General features: G+C 38.7%; 1 protein-coding gene across 1 annotated transcript; it reads left to right on the forward strand.

Annotated features, from left to right (window-relative positions):
- Nucleotides 1-3,680: 3,680 nt before the first annotated feature.
- Nucleotides 3,681-20,584, forward strand: OR6S1 (olfactory receptor family 6 subfamily S member 1). The gene is made up of 3 exons (XM_077128590.1): nucleotides 3,681-4,613; nucleotides 20,120-20,264; nucleotides 20,340-20,584. The coding sequence occupies exons 1-3, from the start codon at nucleotides 3,681-3,683 to the stop codon at nucleotides 20,582-20,584; spliced, it is 1,323 nt and encodes a 440-aa protein (XP_076984705.1).
- Nucleotides 20,585-21,836: the final 1,252 nt, after the last annotated feature.

Genomic DNA, 21,836 nt, shown 5'->3' on the forward strand with positions numbered 1-21,836 from the left:
AGCTAGTATCTTTTCTTTAAAAGGATTAGGTCCAGAAAGGATAGAATTCAGCCAAACTGAGCCCCAGGGCTGTGAACTCTTTCTCTCAGCTCAGCTGCTCTTCCAGTCTGGCATTCAGATCAGTTTAGTTCACAGACGATTTATTAAGCATGTAATATGTGCCAGCAACTTTGCTGCAAGTACAGAGATGAACATTCTACTCCTGTCCTGAGAGCTCAGGGTCTGGCAGGGGATGTAGACAAGAATACAGAGAGTCACAATGCAAAGTTTTAAGCATTGAGATTGAGATCAGCAGAATTTGACATGGTTCAGGTTGGAGACTAGATAACATGATGGGCTCTATGAAGAGCTTCTTAGAAAAAATGATTGGTGCCAGAATAAATTGAATCTTAAAACATGAGTAGGAGTTAGTCAAGTCATTAGTCAGGAGCACAGACATATAGGACTTAGAAAAATGTGAACAGAACTCAAAGAATGTTTCAGTGTGTGTAGCCATATATGCTATTAATAGAGCACAAACTACAGGGTTGGGAGAAACAGTGGGAAAAAATAGAGATGATATGGAGAAACTTCCCCTCTTTTACACACCCTTGTGGCTGCAATCCCTACTCAACTCAGAAGCCAATGAAGGAATTCCCAATATCATTTTAATTCCTTGGAGAGAAAGGCCCTATGTCTGTGTTACCTGGGATGTAAATATTCCGAGTGCCATGCAGGAGACAGGTGGCCAAACTCCATATGTCTCCTCATTCTTATTGTTCTGTCCCTATAACTTTTCTTTTGCAGCTGCCTGATTTAAGAAGAAGACACAAACATTCCCAGTCACTCTTTGTGGAATGAAGTATCATCCTCCATTTTAGATTGTCAGGAATGGAAGCTAGGAAAATTCCATTGAATTGCAAGTCTCCCCTGAATCTTTTTAGAAATTATTTTTTCTCTGTCTTATGGTTTCACCTCCTCACCATCTGGAAAGTGCTTTTCCCCAGAAAGCACTGGTGTTAACTGGAACCCTGATACCCAGATCAATCCTCATTTGGGGGTATGTCCATTGGAAACAGAAGTCATATGTGCAAGATTTTACCCTTCAGTAAAGGGATTGATTTGAAACCAATGTCTTCTTCAAATTTCCCCTTCTCTGCATTCAGGGTAATGCTGGGAGTCAGGGACAATGAAATCGAAGGCAGGAAAACTAACAGTTTGTATATAAAACCCATCAGCAAAAAAGTGAACATTTTTCAACCATGAAAGGCTAAAGGAACCACTGGTAAGTATGCTGTCTTTTCATGATAGGACATGAATGGCTTAACCTCTCCATATCCATTCCCTTGCCTTCCAGCTACATATTGTCCTTGTAATGACATACCTGGGAACCTGAGAGCATTGCAAGATAATTTTCCTTCACTTAAATTATGCCTGCTCAAGCCTAAGTCAGTGATCACCCTGTAGAAGGTATTCTTTCTCAAGAGAGGGAAGGGTGGGTCCTGAAGGGTGACCTGCTCATGGCTATAAGGAAGGACAGGGTGGCTCAGTCACCTTAGAACAAGAAAGCACCCTTTCCCTTTGTTTACAGGGCAGAAGAACAACATCTGAGGAACTATGCCTGGGAGGAAAGCCCAAAAGGAGAAGCAGATTATTCGACTGCTCAGGAATTCCAAAGATGTCAGGCCATTGACATAGCCTCACAGCATAAGGTGTGGGAAGGATTCCAGGATAGAGTAAGACAGAGTCATAAAAAGGGAAAGAGAATTCTGGCCTCTTCTCCTGCAGGGCAACCCTCATCTTTGTGGGAAACATCAAGGACATTCAGGAGTAGGTACAACGAATTGCTTCCATATTTAATATTGGGACCCTTATTTCTCTCATTTAAGATACTGCTTAGGCTCAGTTCATTGGAAGTGTTTTCACAGAGAGAAACAGAGGGATGGAAAGAGTTCCTTTAACCAGACTCATGCCATTCCATTCCACTCCTTAAATTCGTGCTTCAGCCTGAATGTACTATGTTCATATGCTGCTCTTTTTTCCCACTGAATGTCCTCCTTTGCCTCCATCAAATATCTACGATTTTCTAGTATTTATTTTAGGCATCACCTCCCTCCAGAACCCTTCTTGTCTCTCTAACTCTCAGTTTGTTTTCCCTTTCTATGTGCTCCTTTAGCACCCCATGTTTACCTTTAAGATTCTACCTATCATGCATGCTAACTTTTCTGTCATTCTCATTAAGAAGTGAGCTACAGAAGGCTGGTGACAATGTCTCCTTTTTCTCTGAATCAGCAGTATGGCTATCTGGTACAGAATAAGCACAGAGCAAAAATTTAATGATTTTACTGACCATAGGGAATTTCTTAGAAGCTGGGGCTGGGTCGGGGGCGGTGGAGAGAGAGATGAGGCTCTGAGTTAATTCCTGGGGAGAATGACAATAGAACTCTTTTATTCAAGATAAAAGGTACAAAAATTTTTCTAATTCATGAGGGTTCCATAGGTGATAAATCTTAAGTAAAGAATTTAATGTTTGCTGGGAACAAAGGCTATTGGGGTGTGTTAGGAAATAACTGGTGTGAGAGAGAACTAAAGGTCTCTAAGGTCAATTATCTTACTAGATGAGATTAGCATTCTTTTAATAACTGAGGCCATTTTTGAACAAAGCTTCACAATATCATTAATTTGGTTCTTCTAAATGGTGGTGGTTCCTCAGAACTGGAAGAACATAAGTCAATAGTTAAACTAGTATTGAGTTACTAGTAGTTCAGTAAGCTAAATACTATGGACTGAAAAGCTTAATGAATTCATCTTAACATTCCCCAGAATAGTTAGCTAAATATATATAATCTATGTACTGATTAACTGATTGAACAAATGTAGTTTATTCCTATTCTCCCTTTTTCACATGGCACAACTTGCTTTAGAAAGGCAAGCAATTTGGGCAAACTGAATTTAGATAGACCTTTGCATTGCTAGGGAAATTCAATGTCTCTATGAAAAGCGTATTTTCACATCTTATCATAAACATACTAATGACTTAGATTCTTATGACCCATTCTGAAGTGCTCAACAGCTAAGCATTTGAAGGATAAACAGGTGCTGGATTCATTGATGGTCTTCCAAAGGTAGCAGAAAAATTCAAGTCTGGAGTCTGGTGCCATAACTTGTAGCCCAAGTTCTTCTCTGCCACATCATTTTTCACCTAGTATTTGTTGACCACTTATTATGTGCCAGAAACTCTTAATTCTTTTGCATGATTACATAATCTATTCCTTACAACATTTTACAAATGCTTAAGTAAATTTTTCATGGCCACTCAGCTAGTAAGTGGAGATGCTGGAATGCAATGCCACAGTTTGGCTCAAGTTCTGGTCTTGGTTGAATGGGAATCATATTCATCACAAAATTTTTTTTTCTGATAGTTTAGTCTGAATTTAGATGTTCAATGATATCCTCATTATCATTTAAGATCTGGGTTGTCAAAATGGAGGTTTCTGACTTTTTCATACCTAGATTTCAGCTGCCCTTTGTAGAAAATCCTCCCCAGTACTCCAGGTTCTTCAAATATTAACTGAACTTGTAAATGGAGAAAAGGAGGGCTATGTAGACCATATCATGTTAAAATAAGTTTCGGGATGATTCAGGAGAGTACCTTCTTTCATCAGGACCACATTCATATTGTTGTACAGGTGGGAAAGACGATGGCTCCTGGAGGGAACCAAAGCAATGGTGTGACAGAGTTCATCCTGGCAGGCTTCCCAAATCTCAACAGCACAAAAGCGGAAGTGTTTTCTGCATTCTTCCTTGTCTATCTGTTGACTCTGACAGGCAATGTGTTGATAGTGAGGGTAGTTGGAGCTGATACTCGCTTGCAGACTCCCATGTATTTCTTTCTGGGCAATCTGTCCTGCCTGGAGATCTCACTCACTTCTGTCATCATTCCCAAGATGCTGAGCAATTTCCTCTTAAGACAACACACTATTTCTTTTGCTGCCTGCATTACCCAATTCTATTTTTACTTTTTTCTTGGAGCTTCTGAGTTCCTACTGTTGGCTGCCATGTCTGTGGATCGCTACCTGGCCATCTGTCACCCTCTGCACTACCCCTCACTCATGAGGGGGACCGTGTGCTTTCGTGTGGCCCTGGCCTGCTGGGTGGGGGGACTTCTTCCTGTGCTTGGCCCCACGGTGGCTGTGGCCTTGCTTCCTTTCTGTGGGCAGGATGTTGTGGTACAGCACTTCTTTTGCGACAGTGGCCCTCTGCTCCGCCTGGCGTGCACCAACACCAAGAAGCTGGAAGAGACTGACTTTGTCCTGGCTTCTCTTGTCATTGTATCCTCACTGATGATTACTGCTGGGTCCTATGGCCACATAGTCCTGGCTGTCCTGCGCATCCCCTCTGCTTCGGGCCGTCAAAAGGCCTTCTCCACCTGTACCTCGCACTTGATGGTGGTGACCCTTTTCTATGGAAGTGCCATCTTTCTCTATGTGCGGCCATCACAGAGTGGCTCTGTGGATAAAAACTGGGCAGTAACAGTGGTGACAACATTTGTGACACCACTGCTGAATCCATTCATCTATGCTTTGCGCAATCACCTAGTCAAGGAGGCTTTGAAAGACATGTTTAAGAAAATGGTAGTGGACTGGAGTATCTTTTATTTGCTGAGTGTTTCAATAAGAAAACAGTGAGGTGAAATTGAAGGAGTGTAGTGACAAGTTTGAGTCCAAGCACTCTCCATCGTCACTCTTCTTCCCACTATCATCATGAACATCACCACATAACTGAATTCTGGAACCACTGAAGAGCTCTAATGTCATCAAATCTATCCTTTCTCAGGCAGAATTCCTTGATCACATGTCATACTTGAAAACATATGATTATTCATATATCATAATATCATCAGTACGTCATAAGGCCTTCCATACCGTGAGATCTTAACCCATGGGTTCATGGTTGCTTAGTGAGTCTATGGATGGAGTTCAGAAAATTTAAGTCCCATGGTTATGAAAAGTTTATGTGTTTGAGCATATATGCATTTTTTTCTGAGAAAAAAACCCATAGCTTTGATTCAACTCTTAGAGGAATTTCTGTGACCTTCCCCCAATAGTTAAAAACTGATTAAAAATTTCAATAAAGACTTGCAATTGTTTACACAAATTGAGAATTTTAAGGAAAATTTCCTTATGATCATAAACATAAGCAAATGTAAATAGATTACCTGGGTATTTTTAATATATACTTTTAAGAAACAAATTTGCATTTACTATCAGGTGTAAAACAGGTAAAACAAATTTAATAAAGGGATGTATTCACTTCTTCATGGCAATTCCAAATGCTTTTGGAATTTTTATAACAAAAAATGAAAGACACCTCTTGTCATTTTGTCACTGGATTGTGCTGTTTTCACTTGTCCATATTTTTACATTTTTATATGTTGTCTCAAATCTTTCTTTGTTTTTAGCAAATTTGGGATTAGAATGAGGAGTTTTAATATTACATAGTTATCCCCCCTACTTGGGACATGACATCCAAGGGTGAAAGTCCCCCTGGCAACTGTGATATGACTCCCAGGGATGACTCTGGCCCTGGTACAGTGGGATCAACAGTACCAGGGCCAAAAGGGGGAGAAGAATTGTAACAAATAAGGTATCAGTGGCTGAGAGAGTTCAAATAGAGTTGAGAGGCTATTCTGGAGGCTACTCTTATGCAAGCTTCAGCTAGATATTACTACTTACTGTAGTTTGCCAAACCCCAACCCAAAATGTTTCTGCCAACCCTAAAGAACACCTAGGGTTCTATCTGAGATTCTACAAAGGTTCCAGGCACTATGGGTACTTCCCAGAAACCTACAACCTCCAGATGGGTTCCTAGGCCAGATAAGTCCTGAAATGCAGAAGGGCCAGCTTCTCAGGAACATCAGCTAGTTCTACACCCTTATCCCATATTATCGACAGTCCTTGCCAACATGAAAAAGTTAGAATGAGCATAACCCAAATATCCCTAAAGATTCGGAGAAAGATCAAAGGAAAAGTTAGAGTTGTAACAGAGACGATAGGATTTAACAAATGAGTATGACTGTGGAATCATTATATTGATATTTCTCTTAGTCTCCAGTGTCTTGGAGCAGCTAGAACTGTGAAACTGTAACCCATTCCAAACTTCGAAATCTGTCCTATAACTAAGTGTTGTGGTGTGCTTTCAAATTTATTTTTTATATGTTATTTTTCATTATATATATATATATATATATATATATATATATATTATTACACAGTTAATGCCAATTATTGTTGTACCTACCAAGAATCAGACTTTGTTAAAAATTTCATCTACTTCATTGGATAAATAATAAACAAATGGATATTCCTATTTGTGGTGTCCTTGGAAATCTTGGAGACAAACACTCATTCAGTTATTCAATTATTTTTTCAGTCAACAAAATCTTTCAAGTACAATTAATGGATACTTAATATTACTATATACTAAGATGAGTAAGAAATAGTTCCTAATGTTAAGCAGCTTAGACTTTCAAAGAGAAAACTAAAAAAGCAAGTAATAATTCAAGGGAAAGAAGGGGTTTGCAAAACCATAGTGGAGACCATGTGAAAATTGATTTACTTCTCTTGCTGTATTCTCCTGGTAAAGAAATTTTCACAGGGTTCATTAAACAGGATTTAATACCATGTTGGAGTGTGTTTATGTATATAGGGACAACATAGGAAAACAATTAAATAAGAAGGTCTGGATAGCACACTGACCCTCAAAATAGTGCTGAAAATTGGCGAATTGAACATTAGCATCCAAAGAGATGGCCACAAAGTTTCAGTGTACACTGAAAATAGTAATGTGTTCATCTAGTTCCATTAGTAGCACACACAAATATACAGTATTTCTTTTTTTTTTCCTGTGGGTGTAATCCTATTTTTTAAAATACATTTTTATTATGAACAACAAACAAACATACAAATATTCTTGGCATGGTTACAATCAATGGCTCACAATATTATCACATAGTATGTATTCATCACTATGATCATTTTTTTGATCATTTGCATCTCTCCAGGAAAAAAAAGAAAAAAGAAAAAATTCATACATGCCATACCCCTTACCCCAATCTCTCATTGACCAGTAATATTTCAATCTACTCAATTTATTTTAACCTTTGTTCCCTCTACTATTTATTTCTTATCCATATTTTTTACTCATCTGTCCATACCGTAGATAAAAGGAGCATCAGATATAAGGTTTTCATAATCACACAGTCATGTTGTGAAAGCTGTATTATGATATAATCATCTTCAAGAAACATGGTTTTCAGCCTTTTTTGAGTTGTGAATGTTTCTGTCCATGAGGTGATTAGAGAATGATAAGCAGAACAGGATTTATACTGTTTTGATAAACTATGCAAAACAACAACAACAAGGGGGGCCTTCTCAGTATTACTCTTTCAATATCTTCTGGAAGTTACCTACAAAGCTCTGCATGGAAGAATTTTGTGCTTCAATGAAAACTTCACATTAATTTAGAATGCACCCTTTCAGATTACTTAATTCTGATTCTATGGCAGCTCTGCACCTTTCATTGCCTTTGAGCTATTTGAAACTCTGTATATTGTAATTAACTGATAACAATACAAAATAATTCTTGTCTGTAAACATGTCAGTTATGTCCTGTTCCCATTAAGATTCAATTGGCTTCCTTCCCTCAATATGAAAGAAACCAATTTTGACACTATCTGAATATTCTTCATCTACGTATGAGTCTTTTCTTAGGTTTGTCCTTTGAACTGGTTGTAACATCTTTTTTAAAAACAAGATAATTAATTTCATTAGATTAAAAACATTCCCTGAAGGTGATTTTGCCTCCCAGAACCGTACTGCAAAATACAACTAAACATCTCCTGTAGAGATTTCAATTTTTTTTTCACATGGGTAGGCACCGGGAATCAAACCCGGGTCTCTGACATGGCGGATGAGAATTCTGCCACTGAGCCAACGTTGCCCATCCGCCTGTATGATTTTACTTAGCAATACTAGTACTACTAATAACAAAATATTAATAAAATTTAGATTTTGAAATTTTGGTATGCATGTCAAAGTTAGATATGAATGTTATGTTTTTAAGGATATAAGAAAAGTGGAAAAACACCATATACAAATACAAAAACAGTAGAGGGAAAGGGAATTTAAAAGCTTGATCAATCTCATAAATGGTAGAAAAACAAAAGAAAAAGCAGAAACAGTAAACAGAGAACATGAACTATTAGTAATCAAAGTAAATTAATTAAACCCATAGTTCAAGGATTAAAAGGCAAAGATTGTCAAATAAATTGTTTTTCATATAACTGCATTCTATTTATGAGAGAAATACTTAAAACGTAGGAACCCTGAAAGGATAAAAATTTTAAGATAATACTAGAAGTTTAACAGCTTATCAAGGATCTTATCAAATGGATAAACTCACAGCTGGAGTGACTCTTAGAAGTTTGGGAAAATGTCATGGCCAACTCTCGATGAAGTGGAACTTCTTGAGATCCACTTGGGTGCCCCATGATACTCATTTTCCCCCACTGTAACTGTGAATGAAAAGGCCCATTATATCTAGACTGGGAAAGGTATAATTATAAAGGGTTCAGACTACTCAGTTATGCACATTTAAGTCATATCTCCAGGCAATCTTCTAAGAACTGCCAAGGTGATAGCTGAGTATGGAGGGAATTTAAAATGGATAGTGGAGAAATATCTAACCAAGTCCTTTGCCCATTTTTAAATTGAGTTGTTAGTCTTTTTGCTGTTGAGTTGTCAGACTTCTTTACATATTCTGAATATTAAATCCTTATCAGGTATATATTTTTCCAAATATTTTCTCCCATTCTATTGGTTTTCTTTTCACTTTCTTGATAATGTCCACAAAAGTTGATTTTGAAAAAGTCCAATTTAGATATTTTTTCTTTTGTGCTTGTGTTTTTTTAATGTCATCTCTAAGAATCCATTGCCAGTGGATTATTTCCTATATTTTCCTCAAAGAGTTTTATGATTTTGCTCTTATATTTAGATTGTTGATCCATTTTGAGTTAGCTTTTCTGTATATGGGGTGAGTTAGGGGTTCCATTTCATTCTTTTGTTTGTGGATATACATTTTTTCCAGCACCATTTGTGGAAGACTACTCTTTTACCATTGAGTGGGCTAGTCACCCTTGTCAAAAATCAGGTGGCCACAAATCTCTAGGCTTATTTCTGAACTCCCAATTTTGCCCTCTTGGTCTATATAACTGTCCTTATGCTTGTTTCACAATGCCCTGATTGCTGTAGCTTTGTAGTAAGATTTGAAACCAGGAAATGTGAGTCCTGCAACTTTGTTTTTTACAAAGTGTTTTTGGCTATTCAGAGTTCCTTGCCATTCCATATGAATTTGATGATTGGCTTTTCCATTTCTGCCTAAAAGGCCCCCAGAATTTTATTGGAATTGCATTGAATTTGTAGGTCCTTTTGGGCAGTATTGACATCTTCACAATATTGTCTTCCAATACATGAACTTGGAATGTCTTCCATTTATTTAGGTCTTTAATTTCTTTTCTTTTTTGGGGGGGGTACATGGTCTGGAGTAAAAGATTTTTAATTTCTTTAAGCAATGTTTTATAGTTTTAAGTGTACAAGTCCTTTACATTCTTGGTAAATTTATTCCTAGATATTCTATTCTTTCAGGTGCTGTTGTAACTGGAATTATTTTCTTGGTTTATTTTTTGGGGTATTCAAGGCTAATGCATAAAAAATGGACAAAGGACTGAATAGACATTTCTCCAGAAGAGATATAAAAATGTACATTAGCCCTGAGTGAGATGCAAATTAAAACCACAGTGAGATACCACTTTATACCCACTAGAATGGCAATTACTTAAAAAAGCAGGTCTTGGTGCAGAGCTAAAGAAATTGGAACCATGCATTGCTGGTGGGAATGTAAATGGTACAGCCACTGTGGAAACAGTTGGTAGTTTATCAAAAAGTTAAACATAGAATTATCATGTGATCTAGCTGTTCTGCTCCTATATATAAACCAAATAGTTGAAAGCAGGGACTCAAACAGACACTTGTACAGTAATGGATATAATCCATGTCCACCAACAGAAGAACAATTGAACAAAATGTGGTATACTCATGTAGTGGAATATTATTTGGCCATAAAAGGAGTGAAGTTTTGATATATACTACAACATGGATGTTGCTTGAAAACATTACACTAACTTAAATAAGCTCGACACAAAAGTATGAATATTGTATAATTCCACATATATGTGATTGCTATAATAAGAAAATTCATAGAGATAGAAAGTAGATTTGAGTTTACCAGGGGCTGAGGGAGGGGGAATGGAGATTTATTCTCAAAGGGTAAGGAGTTTCTGTTTTGGGTGATGAAAAAGTTTTAGGAATGGAAGATGGTGATGGTATCACAACATTGCCAAAGTAATTGCCATTGAGTTGTACACTTAAAAAGGATTAAATTAGAAATTTTCTTATATATGTTACCACAATAACATGAATACACAAATAAAAATGGATAGTGGATGTCTGTGAATGAGGTTGAAATGGGTTGTTTAGAGTTATGTATGTCACCAGAAGGAAAGCTAGAGGTTAAAATATGGGAATGCATAAGACAGGGAGCCTTGTGGTGGATGATGTCTGTGATTAATGCTACAAATATAAATAAGTTCTTTCATGAACCAGAACAAATGTGTGACACTTGTCCAAAGAGTTACCAAATGAGGAGTATATGGGGAAAAATGTACCTATTGCCAACTACAGACTATAGTTAATAGTAACATCTTAATATTCTTTCATTGACAGTAACAAGTGTACCATACCAATACTAGAGGTTGACAATAGAGGGAGATAAAGGGCATGGGGTGCTCTGGGTTTTCTTTTTTATGTCTATGTTTTCATTTTCTTTTTGGAGTATTGAAGACATTCTACAATTGATTGTTGTGATGGTTGTACAACTATATGATGATACCATGAGCCATTGATTGTATACTTTGAATAGATTAAATGGTATGTGAATATATTTCAATAAAATTTACATTAAAAATGGATAGTGGAAGAAGTAGAGAATGAGTACATGTTGAGACCCTGAAATCTATTGCAGCAATGGAAGATGCATTTTATCCTAGTAATCTTCCTCTTCTGTGTTTTCCCCTGAGGAAGGAAGGCCCACATGGACCACAAAGAAGCTGTTGCCTAAATCTGCTGGGAAGAAGTAGATCTGTACTGCTAAAGGGGTGGATTATGATGCTGCACTAATTTTCTATTGCTGTGTTACAAATAACCAGATGTTTAACAGCTTAAAACAACATACATATATTTTCTCACAGTGCCATGGGTCAGGAATCTAGACACAGCTTAGCTAGGTCCTTGCTGAGGGTATCATGAGGCTACAATCAAGCCTAGGCTATATACTATGCACATCTTTTCCCAATTCCATGTCCAGTGACATCATCCAAGTAGCTTGAAACTGACTATACTGGGAGTACTTAAATCACATACATCACAGACATCAGCCAAGGCGTAAATCAGGGTTTTTAAATAAAGAGAAAGTTAAATTTTTATTAGCTCACAGCTGTATGTATACTACATTTTAAGGCAACCCCACTTTAAGATAAATTCAAACTCTTTACCAGTGCAGTCCCCAGCCATGCTGTATTACTTAGGCTTCCTCTAAGGTATCATTCTTTCCCTTGCAGCCATGTAATATGCTATACTCTGAACAAAGCTTACGCAAGGTTAGCTCCTTCTCATTCCTCATGAGCTCCTGTGCAGTACTATCTTGATAATAACCTTCTCCCAACCCCTTACCCTCAGTCTGAATTATACATAATGATCTCCCACCAAATCCTTTTCTGTAGCTTTATGCTAGCACTTTACTATCCTTCACTAAATTCCAGTGTACTTTTCAACGTGCCTCTCTAGAGTGTAAACTCCTTGAGCACAGAGACTGTGACTTTCAGCTCTTCACATCTTCAGTTCTTGGCCTAAAACCTAGCCTTAAAAGATGCTTAATGAAAATAGTTTGAATGAATAAGTAACGTTGCATCTCTTACTCTTTCCACTTCACCTGTCTGGATAAGAAGCACTGTCAAGCACAATACTAACATTTAAGATCCAGCACACATTCTGGATACGCCTTCTTCTTAATTCACCCCCACCACTAATCACCAATACTTGAATATGCTACTCTCTTATCTACTGTCAAACTTGAATCCTGTGCATTCTCACTGCTAGTACCTTAGACCATCAACATCTACCTTTTGGACTCTTACAGTAATCTCCAAACTGATGTCCAGTCTGACTTTCCTTCATTTTACCCTCCACCCTTCTGATAAGGTGACCTTTTCAGAAACCAAGTCTAATGCTTTTATAACTTTGTAGATCCTCAAAATCCACAGCATAAATTCAGAACTTTTGGTAAGACAGGAAAGGCCCTCTAGGGTCAGCCCTCTCCTACCTTTGAGATTATCTCTCTCTACCTTGTCTCTACACACAATGCCCAATTAGCACCCAGATATCTGTAGTTTTAAAAATTACTTTAGGGACATCCAAATCAATAGGTCATGCCCTCAATCAGGAGGCTTACTCTTGTGAGACTTATGTAGGTAGCGGAGAAGCTTAGACTATCTGTAGGCATGTCTAAGAGCTACTTCTGGAGGACCTCTTTTGTTGCTCAGATGTGGCCTCACTCTCTCTAAGTCCAACTCTGCAAGTGAAATCATTGCCTTCCCTCCTATGTGGGACATGACATCCAGGGGTGAAAGTCTCCCTGGTGGCGTGGGAGATGACTCTTAGGGATGAATCCAGACCTGGCACCTGGCACCTTGGGATCAACAATGCCATCCTGAACAAAAGGGGGAAAAGAAGTGTAATTAATAAAATATTAGTGGCAGAGAGATTTCAAATAGAGTCGAGAGACTACTCTAGAGGTTGCTCGCATGCAAGCTTCAGTTAGACTTTGCTTCCTATCATAATCTGCCAACCCCCAACCAGGACCATTCCAGCCAATCCTAAAGTACACCTAGGGCAATATATAAGATTCCACAAGTGTTCCATCACTAGAGTAACTTTCCAGAAACCTACGACTTCCAGACCAAACCTGCAGTTGTGGAATTGTAACCCATGTCAAACTCTGAAATATATTCTACAACTAATTTTGGTGTTGTGCTTTGAAATTTAAAGTTGTTTTGTATATATGTTATTTTTCACAGAAAAAAGAAGGAAAAAAGGTAGAATGTGATGATAAAAAAAATTTGAGCCCTCTAGTCTCCTATATTCTTGAGCAGCTAGAAGGAAAAATCTGAGAGGATCATATGGTAGCCCATGACAACCTTTGGGATCTGTCCTGTAATTACTTGTGGATGAGTGCTTTGAGAACTATTGCCTTTTTATTTCTTTGTTTAGTATATATGTTATACTATACAATAAAAAAATTTTAAACTTTATTAAGGTACAATTGTGACACAATAAATTGTACACATTTAAAATGTACAATTGGTAAGTTTTGACAAGTACATCTATGAAACCATCTTCACAATCAAGAAAGTGAACATATTTATCGCTTCTAAAATTTGTATAATCTTTCTCTCTCCCCTTTTCACACTGCCCTGCTCCCAGGTAAAATTACTGATCTACTTTCTGTCACTATGGATTAGTGTGGTAGGCAGCCTTCTGAGATGGACTGCAATCATCCCCACCTTCTGTTTTACTCATGTCCTCGGACCTAGTAACTTGCTTTTGAGGAATAAAACACCACATAAGAATGAGATGACACCTTCAAGATTAGGTAACAAAGGAATATGACTTCCAACTTCCCCACTTTTTTTTTTTTATCTCTTTTGTTCTCATTTACTCATTCTTGTAAAGCAAACTGCCATACTGTGAACTGCCCCAATGGTAAGGTCCATGTAGCAAGGAACTGAGCTAACAGTCAAGGAGAAAAGGAATCCTCCCCACAAACACGTGAGTGAGCTTGGAAGTGAATCCTTTCACAACTCAGCCTTCAGATGAGACCACAGCCCTGAAACCCTGATTTCAGCCTTTTGGGAGACCCTGATACAAAGGGTCCAGTTCGCAGCAACAAAATTCTTTACCCTCAGGAACTTCAAGATAATCAATTTTGTTGTTCTAAGCCACTAGGTTTGGAGTGATTTGTTGCATAGCTATAAATAACTAGCACAATTAGTTTGCATGTTCTGCATTTTGCATAGATGGGATCATTTATGTAATAATTCAGCACCATTGTTTTGAGATTTGTCCGTGTTGTTGTAGGAGATCATTCCTTTTTTATCGCTGAGTGGCATTACATTGTGTGGATTATTTTTAATAGTGTATAAGGACCTATTTTATAGACAGAAGCGTGTTTCACAAAAATAATTAATAGATTTTATTTGTAAGTATAGTTTTAGGCTTACAAAATCATTGAGCCAATAGTACATAGCATTCCATATACCACCCCATCTCATTGTATTTCAAGTTGCATTTCCTTAATGACTAACGAGATTGAGCATCTTTTAATATGCTCATTTTTATCCATATAACTTCCTTCTTGAAACATCTATTCAAATATTTGCCCGCTTTTTGCAATAAAAATAAGATTTTATTCCGAAATATAAAACTTTTCATATAAATCGTATATTTAAAACTCAAATCAGAAATATATGAAGTAGAAGGGGAGAATCATTCATATTTCATCCTTTCCCCAAAGATAATTGTTTATTTGTAGTTTGACGTATATTCCTACAGACCTTTTTTATGCATACACAAGCACACTTAAAACTAAAATAAATTCATATTACATATACTACTGTACTGTGAATTGCATTTGTTCACAATATAGACATATTTAATAGTATGTAGAGATCCATTATACAGATCTAAAATCATTTAAAAAAATGAATAGCCAATTTTTTGGTACAATTTTAGATTTACAGAATAACTGAGCAGATATGCACAGAATTTGTTCCATATAACCACTCCATTTCCCAAGTCCCCACACTTGGTGAATAGTTTCCCTTATTTTTTTCCATTGCATATTCTTTTTATTATATAACATAACATATATACAAAGGAAAGAAACAGTTTTCAAAGCTCTCTTCAACAGGTGGTTACAGAACAGATCCAAAAGTTTGTCATGGGCTACCATACCATCCTCTCAGATTTTTCGCCTTAGCTGCTCCAGAATATAGGAGACTAGAAGGAATAAAAATTTTTTTATCATCACAATCGACTTTTTTCTCTTTTTTATGAAAAATAACATGTACAAAAAAGCAATAAATTTCAAAGCACAGCACAACAATTAGTTGTAGAACAGATTTCAGAGTTTGGTATGGGTTACAATTCCACAATTTTAGGTTTTTACTTCTAGCTGCTGTAAGATACTGGTGACTAAAAGAAATATTAATTTAATGATTCAGCAATCATATTTGTTTGTTAAACCCTACCGTCTCTGTATAACTCCACTGTCACCTTTGATCTTTCTATCCCACTCTCTATGAGTATTTGGGCTATGGCTATTCTAACTGTTTCATGTGGGAGGGGGGCTGTCAATAATATGGGGTAAGGAGATGGAACTAGCTGACGTTCTGGTGAGGCTAGGCCTTCTAGGTTGCAGGACTTATCTGGTCCAGGGACCCATATAGAGGTTGCAGTTTTCTGGAAAGTTACCCTAGTTTTATAGAATCTTATATATTGCTCTAGGTGTTCTTTAGGACTGGCTGGAATGGTTTTGGTTGGGGTTTGGCAAGTTACGATAGGTAGCAATGTCTAACTGAAGCTTGCATGAGAGTCACCTCCAGAGTAGCCTCTCAACTATGTGAACTCTTCCAGCCACTGAAACTTTATTAATTGCACTTCTTTTCCCCTTTTTTATCAGAATGGAATTGTTGGTACTACAATGCCCAGGCCAGACACATTCCTGGGAGTCATCTAGTTTCCTCTGTTATTAACATCTTGCATTAATGTGATACATTTGTTACAATTGATGAACAATATTGATGCATTTTGTTAACTATAGTCTATAGTTCATTTCAGGGTTCATTCTGTGCTGTTCAGTTCTATGGGTTTTGACAAATCCATATTGACATGTAGCCATCATTATAGTGTCATACAAAAAAGTTTCACTGTCCTAAAAACTCTCGTATTCCACCTACTCATTGCTCCTCCCTCCCCATGAGACCCTGGTAACTACTAATCTTTTTAGTATCTCTGTAGTTTTGCCTTTACCAAAATACCATACAGTTTGCAGTCTTTTCAGACCGGTTTCTTTCACTTAGCAATATGCTTTGAAGGTTCTTTCACTTAGCAATATGCTTTTAAGTTACCTCATTTCTTTTTTTTTTTTTTTATTAATTAACGGAAAAAAAGAAATTAACCCAACATTTAGAAATCATACCATTCTACGTATGCAATCAGTAATTCTTAACATCATCACATAGATGCATGATCATCATTTCTTAGTACATTTGCATCGGTTTAGAAGAACTAGCAACACAACCGAAAAAGATATAGAATGTTAATATAGAGAAAAAAATAAAAGTAATAATAGTAAAAACAAAACAAAACAAAACAAAAACCTATAGCTCGGATGCAGCTTCATTCAGTGTTTTAACATGATTACTTTACAATTAGGTATTATTGTGCTGTCCATTTTTGAGTTTTTGTATCTAGTCCTGTTGCGCAGTCTGTATCCTTATTTCTTTTTAACCCTGAATAATATTCCATTATATAGATTACCTTATTTTATTTATCCATTTCTCTATTGAAGGACTTCTTGGTTGCTTCCAGTTTTGACAATTATGAATAAAGCTGCTTTGAACGCTTATGTGACATAAATTTTCAACTCCATGGTAAATACCCAAGAACTCAATTGTTGGATTGCATGGGAAGACTATGTTTAACTTTATGAAAGAGAAAGCTAAACTGTCTTTCAAAGTGGTTTTATCATTTTGCATTACCACAAGCAAGGAATGAGTGTTCCTGTCAATCCATAGTGTTTTATGCATTTGATATTATTCATATTTTTGGATTTTAGCCATTGTAATAGGTGTGTATTGGTATCTTGCTTGAATCTGTACTTCTTTGATGGCATCTTTATATTTTCTTTGGTGAGATGTCTGTTCATCTCTTTGCTTTTTTTAAGTTGGGTTATTTGTTTTCTTAATGTTTAGTTTTAAGAGCTGTTTGTATATTTTGGGTCTAACCATCAGTTATGGTTTTGCAAATATTTTCTCCCAGTCTCTGGCTTGCCTCTTCATTCTTTTAGCAGTATATTTCACAGAGAAGTTTAAATTTTAATAAAGTCCAATCTACCATTTTTTTCTTTCATGTATCATGCTTTTGGTGTTGTATCTAAAAACTCATCAGATGCATGGGGCTTCATTGGGCCCATAATTCCTCTAGTGCTGATGGGTCTCCCCCTTCAGCTGCTCCAAGTCCTGAGTCAAGTACATGTAAAGCTCTATGACGAAGGTACTACATCCTTCTCCTACACTTTCTCCTACAAGGCACCCAGGTCAGTGAGGTTGCTCTCCTCTAGCTTTCTTTCGCAACTGCCTGCCCTGATGGATATCAGAGACTTCAGATCCACACCAGACATAGAGACAAGAGCCTTACATAGACTTTTTTAACCAACCCCCACAATTATGTAAGAGCTAATTTCTATAATAAATGTCTTATTTGGTATCACTTGTAGTGATTCCCCTTCTTTGATTGAACTCTAACTGATAAACTTCTCTTGCAATAATAAGCTGCATCATTTCATTTCCCTGCTTCCCTACTAGTTTTCAAGCCCCTTGTAGACAAAGACTGGGTCATATTTGTTTCCTTGCCACCTAGAAATCTCAGCACATTGATATTTGCTTGAGTGACAAGTGACATAAGTGATTTAAAACAGTATCAAATGGTCATGCTCACTAGTGATTTGCTGATGACATTTGCATGATTCAGGAGTGTAGATTACATGAGGTCCACAGCAGTATGAAACTGTGTAGTCATTGCTACAGACACAGCCTAACAGTTCTAGCTGAGATTGTTCAAGCCCTAGTACTACTGGCTGAGCTCCTGAATAGTGCTTAGTGCAGTTAAGTTCAGTAAATGTACACAGTTAAGTACTATATACTTTTTAAAAAGGATTTTCAACACAGGAAAACTATGATTTTATGAAACTCTGCATGTAGATGTCTCCTTCAGGTCATTTTTACCCCCCTGCATTGCATACATCTGAAACGCTTCAAGATCTTACAATATAGAAAAGTCTAAGGAGCTGGGAGTGGCAGATGTTAAGGTCTTCCAGAGCTCAGACCTTCTTTGAGACTCTAATCTTCCTCAGTCAATAGGATGAGTTGGTGATTTTCAGCCCCAAGAATCAACAAAATTACTTGTCAGTAGCGACAGCAGTAAAACAAACTCCAAACTCAAACCCAACTGTAGAAGCTGGTCCTTCCCTACTGACATAGAGACCAGAGGTAGAGTTCAAACTATTGCCACTGTGACAAAACAATGCCTGCTGAATCTTCAGCCACATGGTGCATTTCTGGTTCTCAATGGACAGAATTTTGTTAATGATCAAAACATCTTACTTGGGTTTTAAAACCCCATCTCTCTCCCTAAGATCATCTTTAGTTTATTCAAAACTAACTTTCCTTCTTTTGCCTTCCTCCTCAGGCCCCACTCTTCTTCTTTCATTAATGCCTCTGTGCAGTTTGTTCAAGCATTGCTGAGTTCTTCCTGTCTTGATTGTAGGGCCCACACCAGTATTTTTGCTGCTTAAGATGTAAAAGAAGGAAGATTGGTGCCATTATTGTCTGGGCTAGAGGAAAACACCTATAGGAATTATGTCGCACTAGGCCAAGGAGCTCATTTTTGGTGATCCAAAGTGCCTTTGCCCAGATGTTTTGCAGTAGGAAAAGAGAAGACTTACTAAAGAATCATGGAGCTACCCTGGATCTCTGAGTCAGGCAGCTGGCTTGTCTAGGAACTTCCCTTCACAGCTGAGCTCCTGGGAAGAGTTATTTATCTACATGTCCATATATTCCCCTCATTCTTCAACCCATCTAGTCCTGTCACCATTCCCCAAACTATCTGTTTCAAATGCTGACAAGCTAATGGACTCTGAGTTATCAAATGAGTCACAGGAACAAGTGACCTCCATGATGCTTTCTTTTCCAATCCTTCCACTCACAGCTATTCTGTTGTACACTTTTTAAACACTGGTGATCACCTGGACCCTCTCCTTAACTACTTCCTCTATGAGTGCTCTTCCCTGTGGGTTCCTGCCCAAACCAGCAATAGCCAGGCTCTGTGTTTTTGATTCCTAAATTTTCTTTCTTTAGCTGAGATCATTCTCCTGAACTTCAGGACTTTATAAGCAATTCCTACTGGGTATCTCCACCAGAGTCACTCAGCCAATGGCAAACACATAAAATCCGAAGCTAGACCTATCCTCTTCCACAGGGGACCGCCAACCAGGTAGCCAGGGCATTGCATATTATTCCATTTCTCTTTCCTCCCTCCAATTACCAGTTACACACTCCCTGTTCTGGGCATCACACCAACCCCACCCTACTGCGCCTCCTCATCTCCACTCCTTCTCACTAGCTCCTGGCTGACTCTCTCCCTGCTTTCCTTCAAGCCTAGTCTTCATAATTCTCAGAGAAGAATTTAGGAAAGGACAAAGGCAAATATCATCCAGTTAGCCACGTGCCTGAAGCATTGTCAAGGATTCCCCAGCATACGCAGTTTAGGAAGTCAAGAAGGTTTGAAAGACCTGTCATCCAGCAGTTCAAATTTTGAGTAAATTCCACTAATGGGAATCTAACCATACTCTAAAGTTAAGGTACACACTCCGCACCACAGCCTCTTCATTTTCCAGGCGAGCAAAGAGAGCACCTTGACCAATCTGGTGGATTCTTAGCGAGAAACAGTAAAAAGAACGTTACTGTCCATACTGCGTTTCGGAAAGAAAAAAAAATTTCCTGGAAACAAATTCAATTGCGCTACTTTTGGACGCAATCGCGCAACTTTTTTGGACGCAATGGTTAGTCGAGCCTTTTGAGCTCGAAGGCTTCTTTTGCGGAGATTTTGCTTGGGCCGATTGCCCACAGCGCTCGCTTCTGTGGAATACCAGGGCTCTGGACCCGGCCCTCTCCGCACCCCGTGACTGGGGCAGGGCCTCGGTAAGGAGGTTCTGTCCTGACATTGCGGTCCCAACACACCTCCGGGTATCAGTCTTTTCCGTGAAGCGTCCTCGTGAGAAGGGCCGACTGATTTTTTTTTCTGCTCAAAGAGTTCAGTAAGAACCGTCTAAGCTAACTATTCCGGCAGCAAAAGAGCCGGCTCAGAGCCCGACTGTGGTTTGGGATCCCTCCGGCCCTGGTGACATCCTCACTGTTTCTGAATCTTTTGACAGAAGCGGCCAGCTTGATCACGAGCTGGTCGCGAGCAGGTGGAGGTTGAAAGGGTCTTCATCTCAGCTGGACCTGGGCGTGGCGGCGTTTGCTGCATCCTTGATACTCTTGATGCTAAAGGGGGGAAAACGGTTAAAAGAGGCTATCTTGTTGGGAATTTGAACCCAGAATCTCACTCACCCAGAGCGCGAATCATACTACTAAACTATAAGTGAGACTCCTAAACCTGCCCCTCTCTAATTCTTTTAAGAATGCGCATTCATCCCGTCATTGCATCCCAACGCACGAGGACCAGTTTTGGTTCTTGTCCTAAATCCAGTGATTCTCTCCAAACACCGGAGCATCAACGTGAGAATTTGGTAGGATGCTCAGCGACCCGGAAGTAGAAATGTTTATTTTAGGAATGATCATTTCACAATTCGGGCCATCCGGTCTGTGAATCCTCTGGGTAAGTTTGAGTCCTTTGAGTGCTAGGACCAAAAACGTCTCGGATGGACTGGGACAGAAAGCCAATTTTAGGAAGTATACACCTCTGTGTGAAAAGGGATCCGAACTCAAAACCCTAGGAACAAGGAAACTTAAATACATTCTGCAACAAAGCACGCTCAGGCACGTTAATTTATGTGTTAGGTGAAGTCATCTGCTCTTTCTTTCCAGCTTTATTTGACCAACACTGGTACTGCAAGTAGTAGACTCCAGGTGCTATCCAAGGGCGCGCAGAAGCATAGGGGAAGAGTTGCTCGCCTCTACACCCTCTTCTGTAGAAGCCTCACCCACTTCTCTTTCACCCTAAAGGTGGTGGATGGGATGAGAAGGGAGAGGGTTGTTCTTACTCTGAAGTTCTTTTCTGCTTGGGGGACGAAGTGTTTGGGCACTAGATTTGCCCCGAGCGGGGGCAGTGTTTGCTTTGGTCACATAGTTTACCTGGCGCGGAGCACCGTACCTGGGAAATGGCTGAAACTCTGTAAATACTTGTTGAATGAATGGCTTGAATCCCATAGAATAGGCTCCAGACTCTGAGACCAACTGAGACCAAAGAAGAGCTAGGGAAAAAAGAAGCGCCCACCCGCCAGCCCTCCAATGCGTAGCCACTTTCTATTCCTTTTAGGCTTCAAGTTAGACATGTAGAAGAAGCCAGAGAGAAGGAATGGCTGCCTGGATTCCGAGGCGTTAGAAAGCAAAGCGTTAAAAGACTGAGGAAGGAGCTAGTCCCCTTCCAGCCAGCTTCTGCTTCGGGAATCCTAGGGAAACCCTTAGCACAGATTCACCGTACCCTAGCAGGACTCCGCTGCCAAGTCGGGGGATGCCTGGACACGCTGTGTCCTCACTGTCTAGGTTCCCAAATCCTGAGGGCTCAAGGGACATGTCCTGCGCTTGGAGAAAGTCCTCTTTCCTATAGAACACACCCCCAACC

Source organism: Tamandua tetradactyla, chromosome 14, assembly GCF_023851605.1.
Source record: "Tamandua tetradactyla isolate mTamTet1 chromosome 14, mTamTet1.pri, whole genome shotgun sequence".
Lineage (NCBI taxonomy): Eukaryota > Metazoa > Chordata > Mammalia > Pilosa > Myrmecophagidae > Tamandua > Tamandua tetradactyla.